The 22,151-nt window shown below is 35.9% G+C and overlaps 1 protein-coding gene across 2 annotated transcripts in view; it reads left to right on the plus strand.

Moving 5' to 3' along the window:
* Positions 1–22,151, plus strand: part of PKN2 (protein kinase N2) — a 194,808-nt gene that overhangs the window by 143,842 nt on the left and 28,815 nt on the right. For both annotated transcript variants that reach the window (XM_049879693.1, XM_049879694.1), the window contains 7 exons: positions 14,002–14,145; positions 14,461–14,536; positions 15,298–15,466; positions 15,688–15,814; positions 16,445–16,575; positions 16,664–16,739; positions 16,813–16,904. In XM_049879693.1, the coding sequence (XP_049735650.1) occupies positions 14,002–14,145; positions 14,461–14,536; positions 15,298–15,466; positions 15,688–15,814; positions 16,445–16,575; positions 16,664–16,739; positions 16,813–16,904 (815 nt within the window). The remainder of the gene's footprint in view (positions 1–14,001; positions 14,146–14,460; positions 14,537–15,297; positions 15,467–15,687; positions 15,815–16,444; positions 16,576–16,663; positions 16,740–16,812; positions 16,905–22,151) is intronic.

Raw genomic sequence — 22,151 nt, forward strand, 5'->3', positions numbered from 1 at the left:
CAAAAGCTGGTTCTTTCAAAAAAAATGACAAAATTGATAAACCTTTGGCCAGACTGACAAAAGAAAAACAGGAAAGGAAGCAAATTACCCAAATAAGAAATGAGATGTGTGATATCACAGCAAACCCAACTGAAATTTGAAGAATCATATCAGATTACTATGAAAAATTGTACTCTAACAGATTTAAAAACCTAGAAGAAATAGATGAATTTCTAGAAACACACTACCTACCTAAACTAACACAGAGGTAGAATAACTAAATAAACCCATACCAAAAGAAGAGATTGAAAAGGTAATTAAAAAACTTCCAACATAAAAAAATCCCTGGCCCTGACAGCTTCGCTGGAGAGTTCTACCAAACTTTCAGAGAAGCATTAACACCACTATTACTAAAAGTATTTCAGAGCATAGAAAAGGACGGAATACTCCCAAACTCATTCTGTGAAGCTAGCATATCCCTGATACCAAAACCAGATAAAGACACCACACAAAAAAAGAAAATGACAGACCTGTATCCCTCATGAACTTAGATGCAAAATCCTCAACAAAATTCTAGCCAACAGAATTCAACAACGTATCAAAAAAACAATTCACCATGACCAAGTGGGATTCATATCAGGTATGCAGGGATGGTTCAACATTAGGAAAACAATCAATGTAATCCATCATAAAAATAAAATCAAGAACCACATGATTTTATCAATTGATGCAGAGAAGGCATTTGACAAAGTTCAACACCCAATCCTGATAAAAACTCTCAGCAAAATAGGAGTAGAAGGAAAATTCCTCAACATAAAATAACAACATTTATACAAAGCCAACAGCCAACATCATCCTTAATGGAGAGAGTCTGAAAGAATTCCCCTTGAGAACAGGAACCAGACAAGGATTCCCTTTATCACCATTCTTATTCAGCATTGTGCTGGAAGTCCTAGCCAGAGCATTTAGGCTAGATGAGGAAATAAAGGGCATCCAGATTGGTAAGGAAGAAGTGAAAGTATCTTTATTTTCAGATGACATAATCTTCTACACAGAAAACCCTAAGGAATCTGCAAGAAAACTAGTGGAACTAATAGAAGAGTTCAGCAGAGTATCAGGATACACGAAAAACATAAAAATCAGTTGGATTCCTCTACATCAACAAAGAGAATGTCTAAGAGGAAATCACTAAATCAGTACCGTTTACAGTAGCCCACAAGAAGATAAAATCTTAGGAATAAATCTAACCAGAGACGAAAGAGCTATACAAAGAAAACTACAAGACACTACTGCAAGAAACCAGGAGTCTTATATAAGTAGGAAAACATACCTTGCTCTTGGATAGGAAGACTCAGTGTTGTAAAAATACCTATTCTGCCGAAAGCGATCTATAGATACAATACAATCCTGATCCAAACTCCAACAACGTTTTTTTAATGAGATGGGGAAACAAATCACCAACTTCATTTGGAAAGGGAAAGAAGCCTTGGATAAGTAAAGAATTACTGAAAAAGAAGAACAGAGTGGGAGGCCTCACACTACCTGATTTTAGAAAATATTTTACCACCACGGTAGTCAGAAAAGCCTGTTAGTGGTACAACAATGGATACATAGACCGGTGGAACAGAATTGAGAATCCAGACATAAATCCATCCACATATAAGCAGCTGATATTTGACAAAGACCCAAAGTCTGTTAAATGGGGAAAGACAGTCTCTTTAACAAATGGTGCTGGCATAACTAAATATGCATCTGCAAAAAAATGAAAGAAGACCCGTACCTAACACCATGCACAAAAAAGAACTCAACATGGATCAAAGACCTATATATAAAATCTAAAACGATAAAGATCATGGAAGAAGAAATAGGGACAATGCTAGAAGCCCTAGTATATGGCATAAACAGCATACAAAGCATTGCTAACAATGTACAAACACCAGAAGAGAAACTAGATAACTGGGAGCTCCTAAAAATCAAACACCTATGCTCATCCACAGACTTCGCCAAAAGAGTAAAAAGATTATCTACAAACTGGGAAAAAGTTTTTAGCTGTCACGTTTCCTATCAGCGTCTGATCTCTAAAATCTACATGATACTGCAAAAACTCAACAACAAAAAGACAAGCCAATTAAAAAATGGGTAATGGATATGAACAGGCACTTCACCAAAGAAGACATTCAGGCAGTTAACAGATACATGAGGAAATGCCCAGGATCATTAGCCATTAGAGAAATGCAAATCAAAACTACAATGAGATTCCATCTCACTTCAGCAAGGCTAGCATTAATCCAAAAAACACAAAATAATAAACATTGGAGAGGTTGTGGAGAGACTAGAACGCTTATGCACTGCTGGTGGGAATGTGAAATGGTACAACCACTTCAGAAATCGATTTGGCGCTTCCTTAAAAAGCTAGAAATAAAACTAACGTACGATTCAGCAATCCCAGTCCTTGGAATATATCCTAGAGAAATAAGAGCCTTTACACGAACAGATATATGCATACCCATGTTCATCACAGCACTGTTTACAATAGCAAAAAGATGGAAGCAACCAAGGTGCCCATCAATGGATGAATGGATAAATAAATTATGGTATATTCCCACAATGGAATACTGCGCATCGATAAAGAACAATGATGAACCCGTGAAACATCTCATAACATAGAGGAATCTGGAAGTCATTATGCTGAGTGAAATTAGTCAGTTGCAAAAGGACAAATACTGTATGAGACCACTATTATAAGAACTCAAGTAGTTTAAACACAGACAAAATATTCTTTGGTGGTTACAAGGGTGGGGAGGGAGGGAGAGGGGTATTCACTAATTAGATAGTAGACAAGAACTATTTTAGGTGAGGGGAAAGACAACACTCAGTACAGGAGAGGTCAGCACAACTGAACTAAACCAAAAGCAAAGAGGTTTCCTGAATACAGTGGAACACTTCAAAGGTCAGATTAGCAGGGGGCAGGGTCTGGGACTATGGCTTCAGGGGACATCTAGGTCAGTTGGCATAATAAAATCTATTAAGAAAACATTCTGCATCCCACTTTGGTGAGTGGCGTATGACATCTTAAACGCTAATGAGCAAACACTAGCAAGCAGCCATCTAAGATATATCAATTGGTCTCAACCCACCTGGAGCAAAGGAGAATGAAGAACACCAAAGACACAAGGTAATTATGACCCCAAGAGACAGAAAGGGCCACATAAATCAGAGACTGCATCAGCCTCAGACCAGAAGAACTGTGGTACCTGCAACCAATGACTGCCCTGACAGGGAACACAACAGAGAATCCCTGATGGAGCAGGTGAGCAGTGGGATGCGGGCGCCAAATTCTCATTAAAAGGCCATACTTAATGGTGTCACTGAGACTAGAAGGACTCTGGAGGTCATGGTTCCCCAGTACTTTCGTTAGCCTAAGACAGGAACCATTCCTAAAGCGAACTCTTCAGATAGGGATTGGGCTGGAGATTAAGACAGAAAATGATACTGGTGAGCAGTGAGCTTCTTGGCTCAAGTAGACACATGAGACTCTGCGGGCAGCTCCTGTCTGGAGGGGAGATGAGAAGGCAGAGGGGACAGAAGCTGGCTGAGTGGACACGGGGAATACGGGGTGGAGGGAAGGAGTGTGCTGTCTCGTTAGGGGGAGAGCAACTTTGAGTATATAAAAGCCCAGTTCTGTGGAGTTGATTCCAACTTATAGTGACCCTATAGGACAGAATAGAACTGCCCCATAGAGTTCCCAGGGAGCGCCTGGCAGATTCGAACTGCCGTCCCTTTGGTTAGCAGCCGTAGCACTTAGCCACTGCGCCACCAGGGTTTCCAGGAGTGTATAGCAAGGTGTATGTAAATTTTTGTATGAAGGACTGACGTAATTTGTAAACTTTCACTTAAAACACACAAAAAAATAAAATAAAAAGTAATTATTGATGAGGAATGACTTAGACTATTTTGCTCTCTGTTTTCTGTGTGTCTTATATATTCTTTGCTCTTCATCTCCTCCAATACTGCTGTTATTTGTGCTTATTTGATTTTTTTTTTTAGTGGATCATTTTCATCCCCTTTCCTTTTGTATATATATTTTTATATAACTTATTTTGTTGTTATGAGGATTTTATTTATATCTTAAATTTATAACTACCTGGTTTAAATTGATACTAGCTTAACTTCAATAACATGCACTCTATTCTTATGCCACTTTTCTCCCCTACCCTCATGTTGTTTTTCTCTCCAATTATATCCTTATACATCATGTGTCTAGTATCAAAATTTATACTTGTTTGTTTTTCATTATAAGTCATGTAGGATATAACAGCTAGAGGTGCCAACCAAAAATAACACAAAATTGATCTTTATATTTGCCAATAAAATTATATTTGGTGAAGATCTTTTGTCTATATATGACTTCAAGTTCCTGTCTAGTCCTTCCCTTTCATTCTGAAGGACGGACTCCCTTTACCATTTCTTGTAAGGCAAATCTAGTCATAATGGATTTCTTCAGCTTTTTGTTTGTAGGAGAATGTCTTAATGTTGCTCTCATTTTTGAAAGACAGTTTTGCTGGATATAGAATTCTTGGTTGACAGTTCTTTTCTTTCAGGCACTTTAAATGTGTCATCCAATTACCTTCTGGTCTCCAGTGTGCCTTTGGAGAAATTGGTACTTTATCTTATGGAGAATCCCTTGTGTGTGACGATTTTTTTCTCTCTTGCAGCTTTTAGGATACTCCTTATATCTTTCATTTTTGAAAGTTTGATTATGTGTCTTGGTGTGATTCTCTTTGGGTTTATCCTACTTGGAGTTTGCTGAGCTTCTTGTATGTGTAGATTCTTGTTTTTCATCAAATTTGGAAAGTTTTCTGCCAGTGTTTCTTCAAATATATTTTCTGTCTCTCTCTGTTCTCCTTCTTGGACTCCTGTAGTACCTGATTCAGTTGATGGTGTCCCATGATTCTGTTAGACCCTGTCTGCTTTTCTTCAATTTTTTTCCTTTATTCAAACTTGATAATCTCAATTACCCTATGTTCAAGTTCTCTGATTCATCTGCCAGTTCAAATCTTCTGCTGAGTCCCTCCAGAGAATTCTTTATTTTCATTATTGTACTTTCAGCTCCAGTAATTCTGTTTTCTTCCTTTATATACTGTCTGTCTCTTTACTGAGGAAACCCTGGTGGCACAGTGGTTAAGTGCTATGTCTGTTAACCAAAAGGCTGGCAGTTCAAATCCACCAGGTGCTCCTTAAAAACTCTATGGGACAGTTCTGCTCTGTTCTATAGGGTTGCTATGAGCTTTTCAGCTCCAGAAATTCTATTTTCTTCCTTTTTATAGTGTCTTTCTCTTTACTGGGAAACCCTGGTGGCATAGTGGTTACGAGCTATGGCTGCTAACCAAAAGATTAGCAGTTCGAATCCATCAGGCACTCCTTGGAAGCTCTATGGGGGCAGTTCAACTCTGTCCTGTAGGGTTGCTGTGAGTCGGAATTGACTCGACAGCAACAGGTTTGGTTACGGGGTCCCTTTATTGATATCCTCTTTTTGTTTATGTATCTTTTTCCCGATTTCCTTTAGTTCCTTGTCGTGTTTTTCTTGAGTTCTTTGAACATATTTAATACTGTTGTTCTAAAGTCCTGTAGTCTGTCCATTATCCAGGCTTCCATAGTGACAGTTTTTGTTCTTGATTTCGTTATTTTGAATGAGTCATCCTTTCCTTTTTCTTTGCATACCTTGTGGTTTTTTGTTGAAACTCAGACTTTTGAATGTTATCATGCATTAGGTCTAAGTTTCAGATTTTTCCTCTTCCTTAGGGAATTTTATTAATGCTATTGTAGTTCGTCTGTTCAACACCCTTTCCTTACAATTTTTGTAACAATGTTCTCCTGGCCTTTTTTGGACAACAAGGACTCTGTTTCCTAGCCTGTGTCCAGCTAGTGTTTTGAAAGAGATTTTCTTGTACTCCACTAAAAAGGGGTAACAGAAAACAAAAAACTCCATCTCTCAAGTCTTTACAGCTTGGGTCTGTAGGGATCTGTCTGAGATGACAGTGTAGAGTTTTCTTACATACTCAGTGTATATGCATTTTGCTCAGTGCTTGTGTGTGGCTTTCTCAGTTCCCCTGTATTCACAATGGTTTTGAAAGGGCTAAATTGTTCAAGAAACTCTTAACACTGGCGCTTGTCCTTTGGTCCATAAAAGCCTGTTCTATGCTTCAGTCACACAGTATAGTTCTAGGTGATTAAGGGTTATCACAGCCTTTAGGCATTGCTCATAACTTCAACCCCCCCCCCCCACCCGCCAATGAGAGCACAGAGGTAGGATAAATGGGGAGGATCGTCCCTCTTCAGTTCTTTATGCAATCCCCGGACATCAGAAGAGATGCGCACAACAGTCTACTAGCAAAAGCAATGTCTGCTCTGCTCCAGAGCTAGAGAGAAGCTCTCTTCTCTGAGAGGATGATCTCCAATCTGCTGCCACAGAGCCAAGGAGAAGGAAGGACACAGACAGTAGAAAGTTTTTCTACTGTTTAAAAGTTGCTGTTTTCTTATTGTAGCGTTCATCTTGTTGCTGCAACTTTCCAGTTGCATTCTAAACATCTAAAGATCTTGAAGTTGAGTTTTCTGGTTGTTTTGGTGATGGTGTGGGGAGAAGGAAATGTAGAACTGTTCATGCTTCCATCTTCCAAAAAGTCTCCACTCACTTTTAATGTAGGTGATAGGTTTGCTATAACATTGACTTTGAAGCTGCTACTTCATAGCTGTTTGATAGTGAGCAAGTTACATAATTTTACTCATGGGCATTGGTTTAACCATTTCTGAAATGGGGATAAGAATGTAATACTCATGGGTCTGTTAGGAAGGAAAACTGAGATAGTGTATATTAAAATGTTTTGTCATACTTGATATGTTTTAGCCACTCAGTGATACTGATTTCTTCTTTAGCCCTGAGCTTTGTTGATATATGGCTATGAGTATAGTTAAAGAGCATTTAGATGGTGGAAGACTAATAGTTAAAGGTCATTTTCATTTCAGAGCCTATTTCAAGTAATTATAGGATTTTTGACAAGTGATATGATAAAATGAAACTTAAGAGAGAGAATTATTACCCTATTTAGTATTATATAAGTGTTAGGGGAAAATGGTTGGCTAGAAGATTTCTCTTATAGCCAAGTTATTGTTTTATAGAGTTGTACATTTTAAAAGTAATTCACTGTCTTACTGTAATTTTGTAGTTGATGAAACTTGGGAACCAAAATAACTGGGACTAGATCTTCAGTGTCCTAACTTCTAAATAGATTCTCTTTCCTCAGTGTTAATATGAATGAGAGAAAAATGGAGGTGGCACAGAGGAACAGCAGAAAACGATATAAGCCTAGAAAAAAAAAGGAGAGAAAATAATTGAGAATTACTCAAACCACAAGCTTAAAAACTAGAAAGACTGTAATAACTGTTGATTGGGTGTTCTTTACCTGAAATGTTTTTCTTCCCCACGATGTCAGATATTCTTACTACTTTGGGGTAATTTTCCTTTTTGAAACTTTGAAGACACTCCGTGGTTAAGTAAAGATATTTATCCTCAGGCCTTGTAGGTTCCTGGCATGCATGTTTTGTGTCTCTAATTTGATTATAAACTTCTGGGCAGAGACTATGCTTCCTATAATGATATCTCCTCCCGTTTACATGGTACATTTTAGTTTTTTATGTGCCTTTTTAGTCTTTTTTTTAATCTTTTATAATGTATGATGTCAGATATTATTTACAAAGAAGTTTGGTTTTAAATTGACATGTTCGTGTCCAGTGTTTTGACTCAAATGTCAAGTTCATTTTCTATGCCATTCTGAATATAAATTCTCTGTGCTATTTCCATCCTTTCCAAGAGGCAAAGATTCATTGTTTTGTTTTGTTTTTCTTAAGAGTTGTAAAGTACTCTAGAAATGATCCAGTTGAAATTATGTTCCTGGGAACTTTAGGGTAGAATTGTCTCAGGAGGCAATACAGAAAAGAAGTGTGAAGAGGGGAAGTCAAGCAGCTTCAGAGTTATCCCTGTCTTTTTGTTTTTGTTTTTGGGGTTGTGTATAAGATGTCATTTAAATTTTGCTACTTAAAAAAAAAAAAAAATTGATTGCTGATGTGATATCTAGCATTTTTATAGATAAGGAAATTACAGCCTGGAGATTAAATAACTAGTCCAGGGTACAAGCCAGGATTCTTAATGAAGTCTACTGACTATCAGTTCTGTGTTCTTTTTATTCTTACTAGGTTATCTTTTTTTATATTTCCTTAAAGAATTTAGTCTTTATTAATGTTTATTAAAACATAAGAGCTATGAAATTTCTCATTTTTCCTGAATTCCCTCAGCCCTCCTGTTATAAAAAGCTTAATTTTCCCATGAGAGATTGAAATAAAAGACAGGATAGTACGGTAAGCCTCTATATCTAACTCTCTTCCTTTCTAATTTCTTTTGAATAACCTTGCTAATATAATAGAGAAAAACTACTTAATGATATTAGAAACAGAAGGATCCTGTCCTTAGAACAAAAACTTAGAACAATTTTATCAGGAATCAATACTGTTAAGAGGAGAGTGATAATGTTGATTAATCACTAGGAAAGGAGGGAAGAGAGTACATCAAGGGAATAAGAGCTAGTAAAAAGGTAGTGGGGTTAATGTATTGGGAGTAACAGCGGAGCTGAAGGATCAATGGTGTTGAAGTACTAGAGAGTTTAATCTAGAATGTTAGGGGATCATCATCCCAGAGAGAGGGATGCGGGCAGTCGATATTCTGGGAAGATTGCTGTTATTGGTGTGATGGTGTGACCAAGGGAATGAGAGGCTTAAGTAGGGTAGAGGACAAGATTATTAGAAAACAATTCAAGGAATTCTTACTATTTATTGGTTTCTTATTTTCAGGAATTATCTATTGACAGTACATTAAACAAAGTTGGAGTTTAACTGTCTTAAATCACCCCCATGTATATATTCCTGTCATTCTCTCAGTTAGGTTAAATCAGTAATTTAATGTTTATTATGACTATATAAATATTGTTTGCAAGTGAACCATGTTCTGTACCACAGTTACATTGCCTTTTTAGTACCATTTTCTCTTTGAGCTAATAATTGCCTCTTTTTGTTGTTTGTTTATTCTGTTTTTTTATTCGTTTTTTCTTTACCTAATTCTCTATGTACCCATCATTTATCCCCAAACTCTGAGTCTGGAGCTCAATTTTGGAGGCAGATATGTTTGATAATCTTTCAGTTCTTTTTTTTTTTTCCCCCTCCCTTCTTGGAGATACCCTTTCTGGATCCTTACATCTTTCTACTCCAACTTAAGTGCTGCTGCACAGCTTTTATCCTGGGACCCCCCTTCATCACCATTCTGAGAATTCCATTCTTCTGTGTTGGATCACTTGAGTCTGATCACTCCTTCATCTTTATTTCCTTATCTTGGTATATCTTTACTCTTTATATGCTGAGAAAAAAGTGAATGAGAGGGAAATTTTCGGAGATCTTGCACGTCTGAAAATACATTTATTCTACTGTCAAACTTAGGGTATACAATTCTAGACTGGAGATAATTTTCATTAAGAATTTTGAGGAATGATGTAAGTTTGTTATTATTATTATTTTCTTCTTAATACCCTTCACCAAAGTTACCACTTATCTGCCTTCTACTTAGTGTTATGAAATTATTTTCTAGCTCCAGTATTACGGTTGAGAATTCTTATGTCTCAGTTTCTAATCTCTGATTGTGATGTCCTTTTTCAGTCTGAAAGGTATTAAGATTTGTCTTTTTTTTCCTGGAGTCCTGAAATTTCACAGTGATGTGCCTGATTCGGGAAATTTTCTTGGCTTGGTTATTTGATAATTTTCTTCTCTCTATTTTCGGTGTTCTCTCTTGCTAGTTGAACTTCTTTGATTGATCCTCTGATTATCTTTAGTCTAATGTTTTATATCACTTTATCTTTTTATCTTACTTTCTAAGACATTGTGACACCTTTATCTACCAAGTCTTTTACTGATTATATATAATATCATATTTTTAATTCCTAAAAGTTTATACTAGTTTTTTGTTCTTTTTTTTTTCTCTCTTATGTCCTGTTTTGTCTCATGGAGACAGTATCATCTCTTCCATTGTTGAGGACATGAGTTTTCAGTTTTCTTCTTGAATTCTATATCTTCTGATGCTCTTTTTATGGTCTCTAGCGTATTACAGATTTGGTCAAATATCTGGACATTCTAAGCTGTGTTAAGAATGAGGCAGTAAAAAAAACTGGTTGGAAGCTGTCTCTGGGGCTCTTCCCTGCCCAAGTTTTGAACTAGTTGAGAGGAACAAAGTCATGGCTAATGGAACATAAAATATCATCTGTGTTACTGAAAAATAAACAGATCTTTGAGAGTGTGACACAACAATGGAGTTATTCCCAGTCCCTTAGATCACTATGGGATCCAGCCAGTGTAAAACTTAAGGCAAGGGGGAGAAGAGCAGACTGTGGTACTTCCTTGAACAACCTGGCTCTCAAGAAAAAAGGGAGGATGGATCTGGATTATTCATGTCAGTCTCTCTCCCAAACTCTTATATCAGGTAACTCATTCTGGAAGATGAGTAAGGGAGTTGAGGTAAGACACCTAGATGTCTAAGGAAAATGAGAAAATTATCCCTCATAGAAGCCATGGGAGTAGGAAAGATGCATTCATCCCTATAAAAGGATAAAAATGCATGCAACATTTTTTAATGGGGAGTAAGACATCATAATGTAGTAGAACAAGCTATATAATAGAGATATAAAGACATGATTTAATTTTTTATTTCTTCCATGTATGAGCTATCTGACACTGAGCATATTGTTGACTATGAAATGCTCTTTTTAACTAGTAGTGGAGGTATAATAATTATTCTTTTTACCTCTCCTTTGCTGCTTCCAAATTCTACTACTATCAAATGACATTTCATATCCTTCTCTGAGGCTATATGACTCCACTGAGACTATGAGGTATATATAATCATGTATTTTTTTGTTTGTTCTTTTTTGTTTTCATCTCTATCTTTTGACCACCAGGCACTCTCCAGTGTTCATTAAGGACTATGGTTCTTCTTCATTCCAACATCTGCCATCATTATTTAAAAAAAAAAAAAACCCACTGCCACTGAGTTGATTCCGACTCATTGCAACGCTATGGGACAGACTAGAACTGCCCGATAGAGTTTCCAAGGAGCACATGGCAGATTCAAACTGCTGACCTCTTGGTTAGCAGCTGTAGCATTTAACCACTACACCACCAGGATTTCTGCAATCATTATAGAGGATTTATAGAGAGAGAGAGAGAGAGAGACGACTCATCTAATACACCATAATTTCAAACTTCTTTGACCTCCTCAACCTCAGTACATCTTTATCCCTGTGTCATTTTAGCAATGGATTCTGCTGTCCCTCTGAAATCCTAAATTCAACATACCAACCAGACTTTCAACAAATCTCTTATTTCTAAAAGAGATACCTACATAAAGCACCTAGAATATTGCCTTGCACGTAATGTTTATATGCAATAAAAGATTTTTACTTTTTACTCTTTTACTTATTATCACAGAGTTAGATATTCGATAAAATATTCCCATTCCCTTGATTCTTCATATTCCTTTTATGCCATCAGGGTCTTCTGAACTTCATTTCCTTTTCTGTTTATCGTAAAACCAGTGTTATCCTGAGCCATTTCCTTACTTTACTTTCGTATATTCTTTTCCTCTGACTACTGTGACCTCTCCACCTCTGATCTTGTGACTCATCTTTCAAAACCCAATTTGAGCAATTCTGATCTCCCTACTTCCTTCTCTTAGAAAATATTGGTCAGCTCTCACTTTTGTGTCATTGCTGCATATTTTATATCCCTATTTTATAACATACCCCAGGGAACAATGCAAAGTAATAAAAAAAAAAAAAAACTCAAACCTGTTGCCATTGAGTTGATTCCGACTCATAGTGACCCTATAGGACAAAGTAGAACTGCCCTATAGGGTTTCCAAGGAGTGGCTGGTGGATTCGAACTGTTGACCTTTAAGTTTGCAGCCAAGCTCTTAACCACGGTGTCACTGGGGCTTTGTACCTAAAACCTCAGTGTTGGCTGGATTTGCCTTTGTTGCTTAGCCTAGAGATCAGTGAGGTGACTTTCCATCCTGTCATATCTTTACATACTTCAGTTTGAAGTATGGAATAAAGAAACCAAAGGAAAGAGAAATGAATCAGTTTGTCAGTTTTACCGAAGTGGCTAGAATAAATAACAGATGAAGTGGTTAGACCCAGAGTAAGACATAATTTTATCATTTTATCAGTGTCAAAGTGTGAGAACTTTTAATAAGTACTAATTAAATTCCCAGCACCTGTGCCCTTGCATCTGCCTGATCCATAGCAAGTCTTCCTCCCTAAGACCGTAGAAGATAGGAGAAAGTAGACCTCTCATCTTCTAGTCTAAAACAACGTAGCCTAAATTACCAATCCCCAATACATTTAGTCTTTCAATGTGTTGCCTAGAATCACTTTTCCAAAATATTGACACTGTTAACTTGAATGGAATATTATAGTACTAGTGCCAAACCCTTCTATATGCCTGCCATTTACTGATCTTAAAGTAATTATACTCCCTTAATACTGTATCATTTGGAAACCCTGGTGGCGTAGTGGTTAAATGCTACAGCTGCTGACCAAAGGGTCGGCAGTTCAAATCCACCAGGCGCTCCATGGAAACTCTATGGGGGCAGTTCTACTCTGTCCAATAGGGTCGCTATGAGTCAGAATCGACTTGACAGCACTGGCTGGGTTAATACTTTATCATGACAAGTATTCTCTCCCATGTTGACTATGAGTCAGTGAAGAAATGAGGTAGGGGGTCCTGGGATCACATACTCATTGCCATCGATATATTCGTCTAGTCCTTTTCCTGATGGGCTGTTTTTTACATGTTTTCTGTGTTCATTTGCCTCAACTAGTTTTGTTATTTAAAGTTGAAAGTTTGTTTTTTTTTTATCATGCATACTAGGAACTATATAATAAGATTCATAAGCTCATAAATTGGAAGTTGTTATGTAAAAGAAGTAATTTATTACTTTATTGAGCCTGAAGGGGAAAAACATTTATCTCTTTTTGTGGATGATCTACAAAGTCGTGAAAAATAAAACAATGGAAAACTCTGATAGTTTATAATTGAATTGTATATAGAATATAACATATATATAGAGGTCAGTTTATGCTTGAACCCAACTTTTGAACTGTGTTCTACAAGGACATTTATTAACTGGTTGTTAAAGCTAGTGTGTTTTCCCACATAAGCAACATTTTTACTTACTACGGAATATACCCTCATGTGGCTACTTGTCCCTGGTTTTAGGACTTTGACATTTTTGCTTATTACCTGATTTTTTGATGTTATAACAAATGAACATTTTTCTGTATGAAGCTTAGTCTGAATTTCCCTTTTTCCTCCCCAGCGATGCAGGCCCCTGCCATTAGTGGTTCTGCTGCCCGATACTCCTTTGAGGATTAAATGAACTTTTAGCTGCTTAGCACAATGTGTGACAGTGCAGAATAAATGGTGGTGTCTCAGACCTGTCCCTGACTCATCAGGGACAAGGAAATAAGAAAGCTTGACACTGGTTTTTTGAGGCAAGCACTGGGGTCTTTTAGCAGTAGTACAGCAAGTGATGCCAAATGGAGGAGGGAAATCCAAAAGGTTGAAGCTTTGATAAGTAAAGGAGCTTCTGTGGTCAGTCATCTGGATTGGGTGTTCCTAGTTATGTATTATTTATGTAAAAGGAATACCTTAGGTGGAGACTGACTGGCTGTGTTTCCCTTTAGGTTAAAACTGTCTAAGTGTGTTAAAAGTAATAATACAATTAAGAGACATTATAAAACATTCTTTAAAAGTGTAACTTTTATGCGTTATACTTGTTTATTGTATTCATATTTTATATTTTTTGTGATATATTATTCAAGTGTGTGTCCAATGATATTTCTCTGTTTTTTGTTTTTTTAATTATCCTAGTCACGTGAACTGGAAATTTCAGTTTATTGGCGTGATTGGCGATCTCTGTGTGCTGTAAAATTTCTGAGGTTAGAAGATTTTTTAGACAACCAGCGGCATGGCATGTGTCTCTATTTGGAACCGCAGGGTACTTTATTTGCAGAGGTAATAAATGTATTTTATTAAATGTACATAACTCCAATTGAAATTATGTATCTAGGCAACATGATATAGAAATGGAAAGAGTGTTAGGCTGAAAGACAGACAAGTTGAATTGTTGGCTTAGTTCTGCCGATGAATAGGTATGTGACCTTGAGAAATATTTATCCTGTCTCAATCTTTCTCATCTAGAAAATGAGAGGGTTGGACTAAATTATATCTAAGATTCCTTTAAGCTTTTATATCTTAAAAGTTTAGTGAATTTCACTAACCAAAAATCTAATGCTGTTTTTGTATCAACTTGAATTTTCTTTATTGCAGGTTACTTTTTTTAATCCAGTTATTGAAAGAAGACCAAAACTTCAAAGACAAAAGAAAATTTTCTCAATACAACAAGGTAATTACTAAGAATCAAACACAAACTTGGTGTTATCTTAAATATAAAAAAATCTAAATATTTTTCAAAAAGTAATATCCATTCATGGGTTTTTTTGTTGTTTTTATTAAGGAAAATTTCAAACATGTATTTTTATGCAAATAACATGAGCCTTCTCCATTTCTTTGCCAACTGCGGCCTCCCCCTGCAAGATATTTTTATAAGTGCCCTATACTAATTTTTTTTTTTACACCAACATGTTAAAAAAAAATTGTCATAGCGACACTTATGAAAATACCCCACAAATAAACGTAGGAAACGCCTATTATATGCCTAAATATGGTACATAAGAAGCGAGAACAGTATAATGTAGCATTACCCAGCTGCAGCAATGGTCAAGTCTCAGCCAATTTTGTTTCATTCATATACCCATCCCTTTACTACTTCCTCAGATTATCGGAAGCAAATCCAGACATCATACTGATTTATCTATAAATGTTACACTTCGTTTCTCTAAAAGATAAGGATTCTTTTTAAATGTTAACCACATATGAATACTAGAGTTAAGAAAAAACCTAATAATTCCTTACTATTTATTTTTAAAACTATGTTATTATGCACTAGTCTTTAATAATGAATAGATAAGAACTAATTTTTTTTAAGTGACAACTTTTGTTCTTCATAAATTATAAACTGATGAATATGAACTTTTAAATTACGGCTTTTGATAATATATGAAGAGAAATTACTTGTTCTGTTTCCTTTATTCACAATATCCACAGGCAAAACATTTCTCAGAGCTCCTCAAATGAATATTAATATTGCCACTTGGGGAAGGCTGGTGAGAAGAGCTTTTCTAAATCATACTGGCACCTTCAGCCCTCCAGCTTCTGTGCCTGCGGCAGTGCCAGCGGTTGATGTACGCATCCCTGAACTAGCACCTCCAGCTAGGTGTGTGTCTAAGTTTTTTAAGCATCACTTATATAACTAATTACTTTGACATTTGTACATGTTGGTTACAGTGGGTATATTGAAAGTCTCATTTTTCAAAGTTGTATTTTGAAATTAGTATTCTACTTACAAAATTTCAATTGTTTGCTTTAATTTTAAAGCTATTTAAAATATATAATTTTGATTAACTATTTTTGGTGAATTACTTTATGTGCTGTAAGTGATCCTACAGTAACCAAATTGGACTTTGATTTTGAACCTGAACTTCCTCTGGCCCCACTACGTGCTTCTTCCCTTGGAGAAATAGATGAATCTACTGAATTAAGAGTTCTGGATGAACCAAATCAGGCAAGACAGTTTTTTTAAACCTTGTATATAATTGCTTTTCACCAATTAGCAGTAAAAGCATCATAGTAAATGAAGTGTACCTTTCAATTAATTAGAAATTGCCCGTGTGAGCAATGTATTTGTTTCTTATGGATGGTTTTTTCTCAAGTAAATAAGATCAAGGCGACAGAAGATGAACAACTTCGTAATATTGGCAGGCCATTGGCATTAGCCTCTGGATGCACATGGACCAGTAGAGGTGGAATAGATCACTTAAGCTAGAAGGAGCATAGGAGCATGGTTGCCATTAGATGGCATGTTGCCTGACAAACAATCTGTGATACCGTTTTTTCATTTGAATGTAATTAGTGGGGAGCCAGATAATCAATTACCTAACTAAATAAATTATTGTATTTAGTTAACATCATTTCTGAATATTTATAGAAGATGATAATGTGATACCGTATTTTCATATGTTTTAGATTAGTGTAGGATTAATAATTACGAGAATGACTATCCAATATCTGAACTTTACTTTTCTCACTAATATTTATATTGACTTTTGAAATGTTTTTCTTTAACTTCATCCTTACCAAATGAGTCTCTTTTCTGAAAGTTATTATGGTTTAATGAGCATTTAATATTTTGCAGGATTCAGCAAGTACTTTTGATATTGAGAATGACAGAAATAGTATACTTCAAAAATCCCAGCCTGAATATGAGCTCGATATTCCTCAGTCAGGACTAGATTATAGTGATATTCGAGAACTTGAGGATAGAAGGTAAAGAATTTATAGATAGTTTTGCTACTACATGTTTGGTCTCAAACTTAATTGCCTTATTTTAAAAAATTAAAATTACTGTTTTCAGATCTCAGCAAAGGTTTCAGTTTAATCTGCAAGACTTCAGATGTTGTGCTGTCTTGGGTAGAGGACATTTTGGAAAGGTAATCTTTTGGAATTTTTTAGAGTACCTACAAAATTCATAACTGGGAAATAATAATTTTAATCTTATTTCAGGTGCTTTTGGCTGAATATAAACACACAAATGAGATGTTTGCTATAAAAGCCCTAAAGAAAGGAGACATTGTAGCTCGAGATGAAGTAGACAGGTTAGTTTTTCAAAAATGAAATTGTTTTTCTGAAATTATTCATATGTATATTGCGACAGCAAAACTTTGAAGTTTCATAGTAATATATGAAGAAAATAAAGAAATATCTATAGTCGATATAAGGTAGACAGTAATTAAATATGGGTTTTTTTTTTTTTTTCCTGGCCCTCCCTTCTCCCTCCTTTTTGACAATGAACTGGTTATTGGATATCCAGAAAACTTGGTGAAATGTATGAATTAGTTCTGTTAAGTTTTGTGCACTTTGAGATGTTAAAGTATTTCTATAGAATAGGAAACTACTCATCAGTGTTGAAAAAAAAAACCAAACCCACTGCCGTCGAGTCGATTCCAACTCATAGCGACCCTATAGGACAGAGTAGAACTGCCCCATAGAGTTTCCAAGGAGCGCCTGGCGGATTTGAACTGCTGACCTCTTGGTTAGCAGCCGTAGCACTTAACCACTACGCCACCAGGGTTTCCAGCAGTGTTGAGTAGGTCTAAATCCTATATCATCTTGAGGAAGTGATAAACTATCATTTATGGAAAATCTGCAGTTAACCAAATGGTGAACTTAAAAGCTCAGAGCAATTAACTCTTGAATCAGTGGTACCTGTCTTAGTTACCTAGTGGTGCTATTACAGAGATACCACACGTGGGTGGCTTTAGCAAACAATTTTATTTTCTCACTGTTCAGGGGGTTAGAAGTTTGAATTCGGGGTACGGGTTCTAAAGGAAGGTTTTCTGTCTCAGCTCTGGGGAAAGTCCTTGTCTCTTTTCATGTGGCATGGCATCTGTCTCTCCCCTTCTCTCCTTGCTTGCTTAATCTGCTCTTTCGTATCTCAAGAGATTGATTTAAGACACACCCTACACTAATACTGCCACATTAACGTAACAAAACTCATTCCCAAATGAGATTATAACCACAAGTATAGGGATTTGGGTTTACAACACATATTTTGGGAGGGCACAATTCAATCCATAATAGCACCTGTCTCTATTTTTTCCTTTATTAGAACCATGTTTTTTTACCATAGCATCTTAAATTTCTAGATTTGATAAATGTAAATTGATGTAGATACATCTTTACATGCAGTTTTTTAAAATAATACTATGTTTAAGGTGAAAGTTTACATGACAAATTAGGTTCCCATTTAATAATTGCTACCCAAATTATTCAGTGATATTGGTTACATTTCTCACAATGTGTCATCATTCTCATTGATTCCGTTCTGTTTGTACCATTTCCAGTACTCTAGATTACCTGACCCTTACCTTCTCATCGTTGCTTTAGAGTAATTTTTGAACACTTGGTCTCATATAGATAATTTTTTAAAGGAGTTCAGTATTCACTAGCGACATTCTTTATTTTATGAGCCAATGTTATTTAGCTAAAAGGTGATCTCAAGGGATAATTTCAGTTTAGGCTTAAAAAGTAACTCAGGGTGATACATACAGTTTTTAAACTGTAAGAACTTTGAGGATAAAGATTGTAATTAGGCTTACAGAACATATATTTTTTTAAAGACTTTTAAAAGGTACAGAGTGATGACATATAGAAATTATTAAATAACAAATGGCATATTTATCACAGAAAGAGGTTTTAATTTGATGTTTAGAAGAAGTATTTCTCTTATACAACTAGGAAGCATCTGTTGAATGTTAATGGAAGATAGCCATTTATAATGAAAAATCCCTAGACTGCAAGTAAGAAGCCCGACTTCTAGACTTGATTGTTACTTCTTAATGCTTTGACCTCAGGGCATTTTATTTAACCTCTCTGAGCCTCAGTTAAACCATATATATATATTTTTTTGTTTTGGTAATATTTGCCTTACTAGGCAATGTTCTTGTTAGGTGCTGTCCAATCAGTTCTGACACATAGCCACCCTGTGTACAGCACAACAAAACACTGCCCGCTCCTATGCCATCCTCACAGTGGTTGCTAATGCTTGAGCTCATCATTGCAGCACTGTATCAGTCCTTCTCGTTGAGGGTTTTCCTCTTTTCACCTACCATCTACTATGCATGATGACCTTATCCAGGGACTGGCCCCACCTGATAACATGTCCAGAGTACATGAGATGAAATATCGCCATCTTTGCTTCTAAGGAACATTCTGGCTGTACTCCTTCCAAGACAGATTTATTCATTTTTCTGCCAGTCCGTGATATATTCAGTGTTGTTTGTAAACAACTATAATTCAAATGCTTCGGTTCTTCTTTGGACTTTCTTATGCATTGTTCAGCTTTCGCGTGCATGTGAGGCGACTGAAAATACCATGTCTTCGATCAGGTTCATCTTAGTCCTCAGTGATGTCTTTAAAGAGCAACATCATTAAAGAGGTCTTTTGCAGCAGATTTGTCCAATGCAATATGTCTTGATATCTTGACTGCTGCGTCCATGGATGGTGATTGGGAATCCAAGTAAAATGAAATTCCTAAAAATTTCGGTATTTTCTCCATTTATCATGATGTAGATTATTGTACCAATTGTGAGGATTTTTGTTTTCTTTATGTTGAGGTATAATCCATACTGAAGGCTGTAGTCTTTGATGTTCATCAGTAAGTGTTTCAAGTTCTCTTCACTTTCCGCAAGCAAATTGTCATCTGCATATCACAGGTTGTTAATCTTTCTCCAATCCTGATTTTGCGTTCTTCTTCACATAGTTCAGCTTCTCAGGTTATTTGTTCAGCATACACATTGAATAAGTTTGGTGAAATGATACAGCCCTGACACACACTTTTCTTGATTTTAAATTACACAGTATTCCCTTGTTCTGTTTGAATGACTGCCTCTTGGTCTATGTACAGGTTCCTCATGAGCACAATTAAGTGTTCTGGAATTCCCATTCTTCACAATGTTATCTATAATTTGTTTTGATCCATGCAATCAGATGCCTCTGTGCAGTCAATAAAACATAAGTTTTTAAAGATCCACCTGGCATCGAAATGATATAACAATGATACCCCTCATTCCATGTCCTCCTCTGAATCTGGCTTGAATTTCTGGTAGTTCCATGTTGAAGTACTGCTACAACTGCTTTTGAATTATTTTCAGCAAAATTTTACTTGTGTGTGATATTAATGGTATTGTTTGATAATTTCCACATTCTGTTGGATCACCTTTCTTTGGAACGGGCACAAATACGGATCTCTTCCAATTGGTTGGGCAAGTAGCTGTCTTCTAAATGTCTTGGCATATACGAGTTACCATCTCCAGTGCTGCATATGTTGAATTATCTCAGTTGGTATTCCATCCATTCCTGGAGGCTTGTTTTTCGCCAGTGCCTTCAGTGCAGCTTGGTCTTCTTCCTGCACTACCACTAGTTTTTGAATATATGCTACCGTCTGAAATAGTTGAACATTGACCAGGTCTTTTTGGTACAGTGACTCTGTGTGTTCCTGCATCTTCTTTTGACGCTTCCTGAGTTGTTCAATATTTTCCCTGTAGAATCCTTCAATATTGCAACTTGAAGTTTGAATTTTTTCTTCAGCTCTTTGAGCTTGAGAAATGTAGGGCATGTTCTTCCCTTGTGGTTTTCGTTACAACTCCAGGTCTTTGCACATTTCATTGTAATACTTTGCCTTCTTGAGCCGACATTTGATGAGCCCCTCAGGTTGGAAGACACTCAAAATACAACCATGGCTTCAGCGTGAGTTCAAACATAGCAACGATTGTGAGGATGGCAGAAGTCTGGGCAGTATTTCGTTCCTGTTGTACATAGGTTCAGTATGAGTCGGAACCAACTTGACGGCACCTAACAATTGGAAATGGGGGGACTCAAAACTCAGAGAGAATGTTCTACTAATGGTAGGTAGGGAGTGTGATCTTTGTGTATAATTTATTTTGGAGTTAATCCATATTGTTTGTTGACTTAAAAAGAGGTTGATTGGAAATTTTCTGTGATCTGTATCAAGGCAGTTTTTAAGTAAAATAATCCATAATATAGAAAGAAACTTTAGACTGTCTAAGAGAACTGATATTAAGAACCAGAAAGTATTTTAGGAACATACATTAAAAATAAATCACTAATATGTGATAACATTGAATCATAATGTTCTATTAAGAAGAGTCAGTGAATATAAAGGATACTGCCTAATTATAATTAGCTTAGTTTGAGGTGTTTACTATTCAAACTTACAGGTAATAAACATATATAACTAAAACCTTCACTGGTCTATTTTTTTTAACTGATTTTTTGTTGTTGTTGCCTTCCTCTAATTGCTCCTTCTTTCCTACCTTCCTTAAATTTCTTGAATAGTTTTATGTCTCACTCTGAATTTCCCATTTTTCTACTTGAGTACCAGTTCTTCTGGAGATCATTTTATTTCCATATTACTGAAAAGTACAGGGATTTAAAACTGAAGTTAGATAAGGATCACTCGCAGACTTTTCCCCAAGGCCGGATTCGTTTTCAGTAGATTCTGGTAAAAATACCATTCAATGATCTAGACATTCGTCCTTAATATAATATTAATATTACTTTGTGTAGAAAATTTAATGAGAAATTTTTTCCTAAAATGACTTGGCTTAAAGTAGGAACAATGTAGCAGAAAGCCATATAAACCACCAAGATTAACAGAGGTAGTCCTATTATTTTAGGAAACAAATGAATTTGCCACTTACAGATCTGAAATAAAGCAACATTCTTCCAGGAATGAAAAATATTTGACCCTTCTGTTGTTGCAATTATGAATAGACTGAAGATGGGATTAAAGATTTGCTTTAATCATCTGCTTATGTAATGTAAAAACATAGCTCAAAGCATGTATGTGGGGTTCAGAATATTTTATTAGTATCCAACAAAATCCTCTCTTAAATAGTTGTAAGTATCAAGAATGAGTTTTACCTTGATGTGCTTGAAGAGTATAAGAAAATTTTTTAAATACATAGAAAATAATAATAATTTTTTTATAGAAGTCAAAAATAAATGGGCAAATCCAAAAGAGAAAGCTTTTTTACATAAATGAAAAAACTCAATCTTTTAATGTCTGTTCTAATTTTAAACACATCCCATTAATATTAATGGAAACACATTAATAGGAACAATTTGGTATGTCTATATGGCACTTACTATAATATAGCCTATATTATATTATCCTATCACTGACAGCATTGTACTTCAGGATAGATCTTGAAATGTTCCTTTTGATGATGAATGCAATGCCATATTCCTTTTCAATTTGTCATTCTTGGCATAGTAGACCATATGACTGTCCAATTCAAAATGACCAATACCCGATATTT

Source organism: Elephas maximus, chromosome 3, assembly GCF_024166365.1.
Source record: "Elephas maximus indicus isolate mEleMax1 chromosome 3, mEleMax1 primary haplotype, whole genome shotgun sequence".
Taxonomy (NCBI): Eukaryota; Metazoa; Chordata; class Mammalia; order Proboscidea; family Elephantidae; genus Elephas; species Elephas maximus.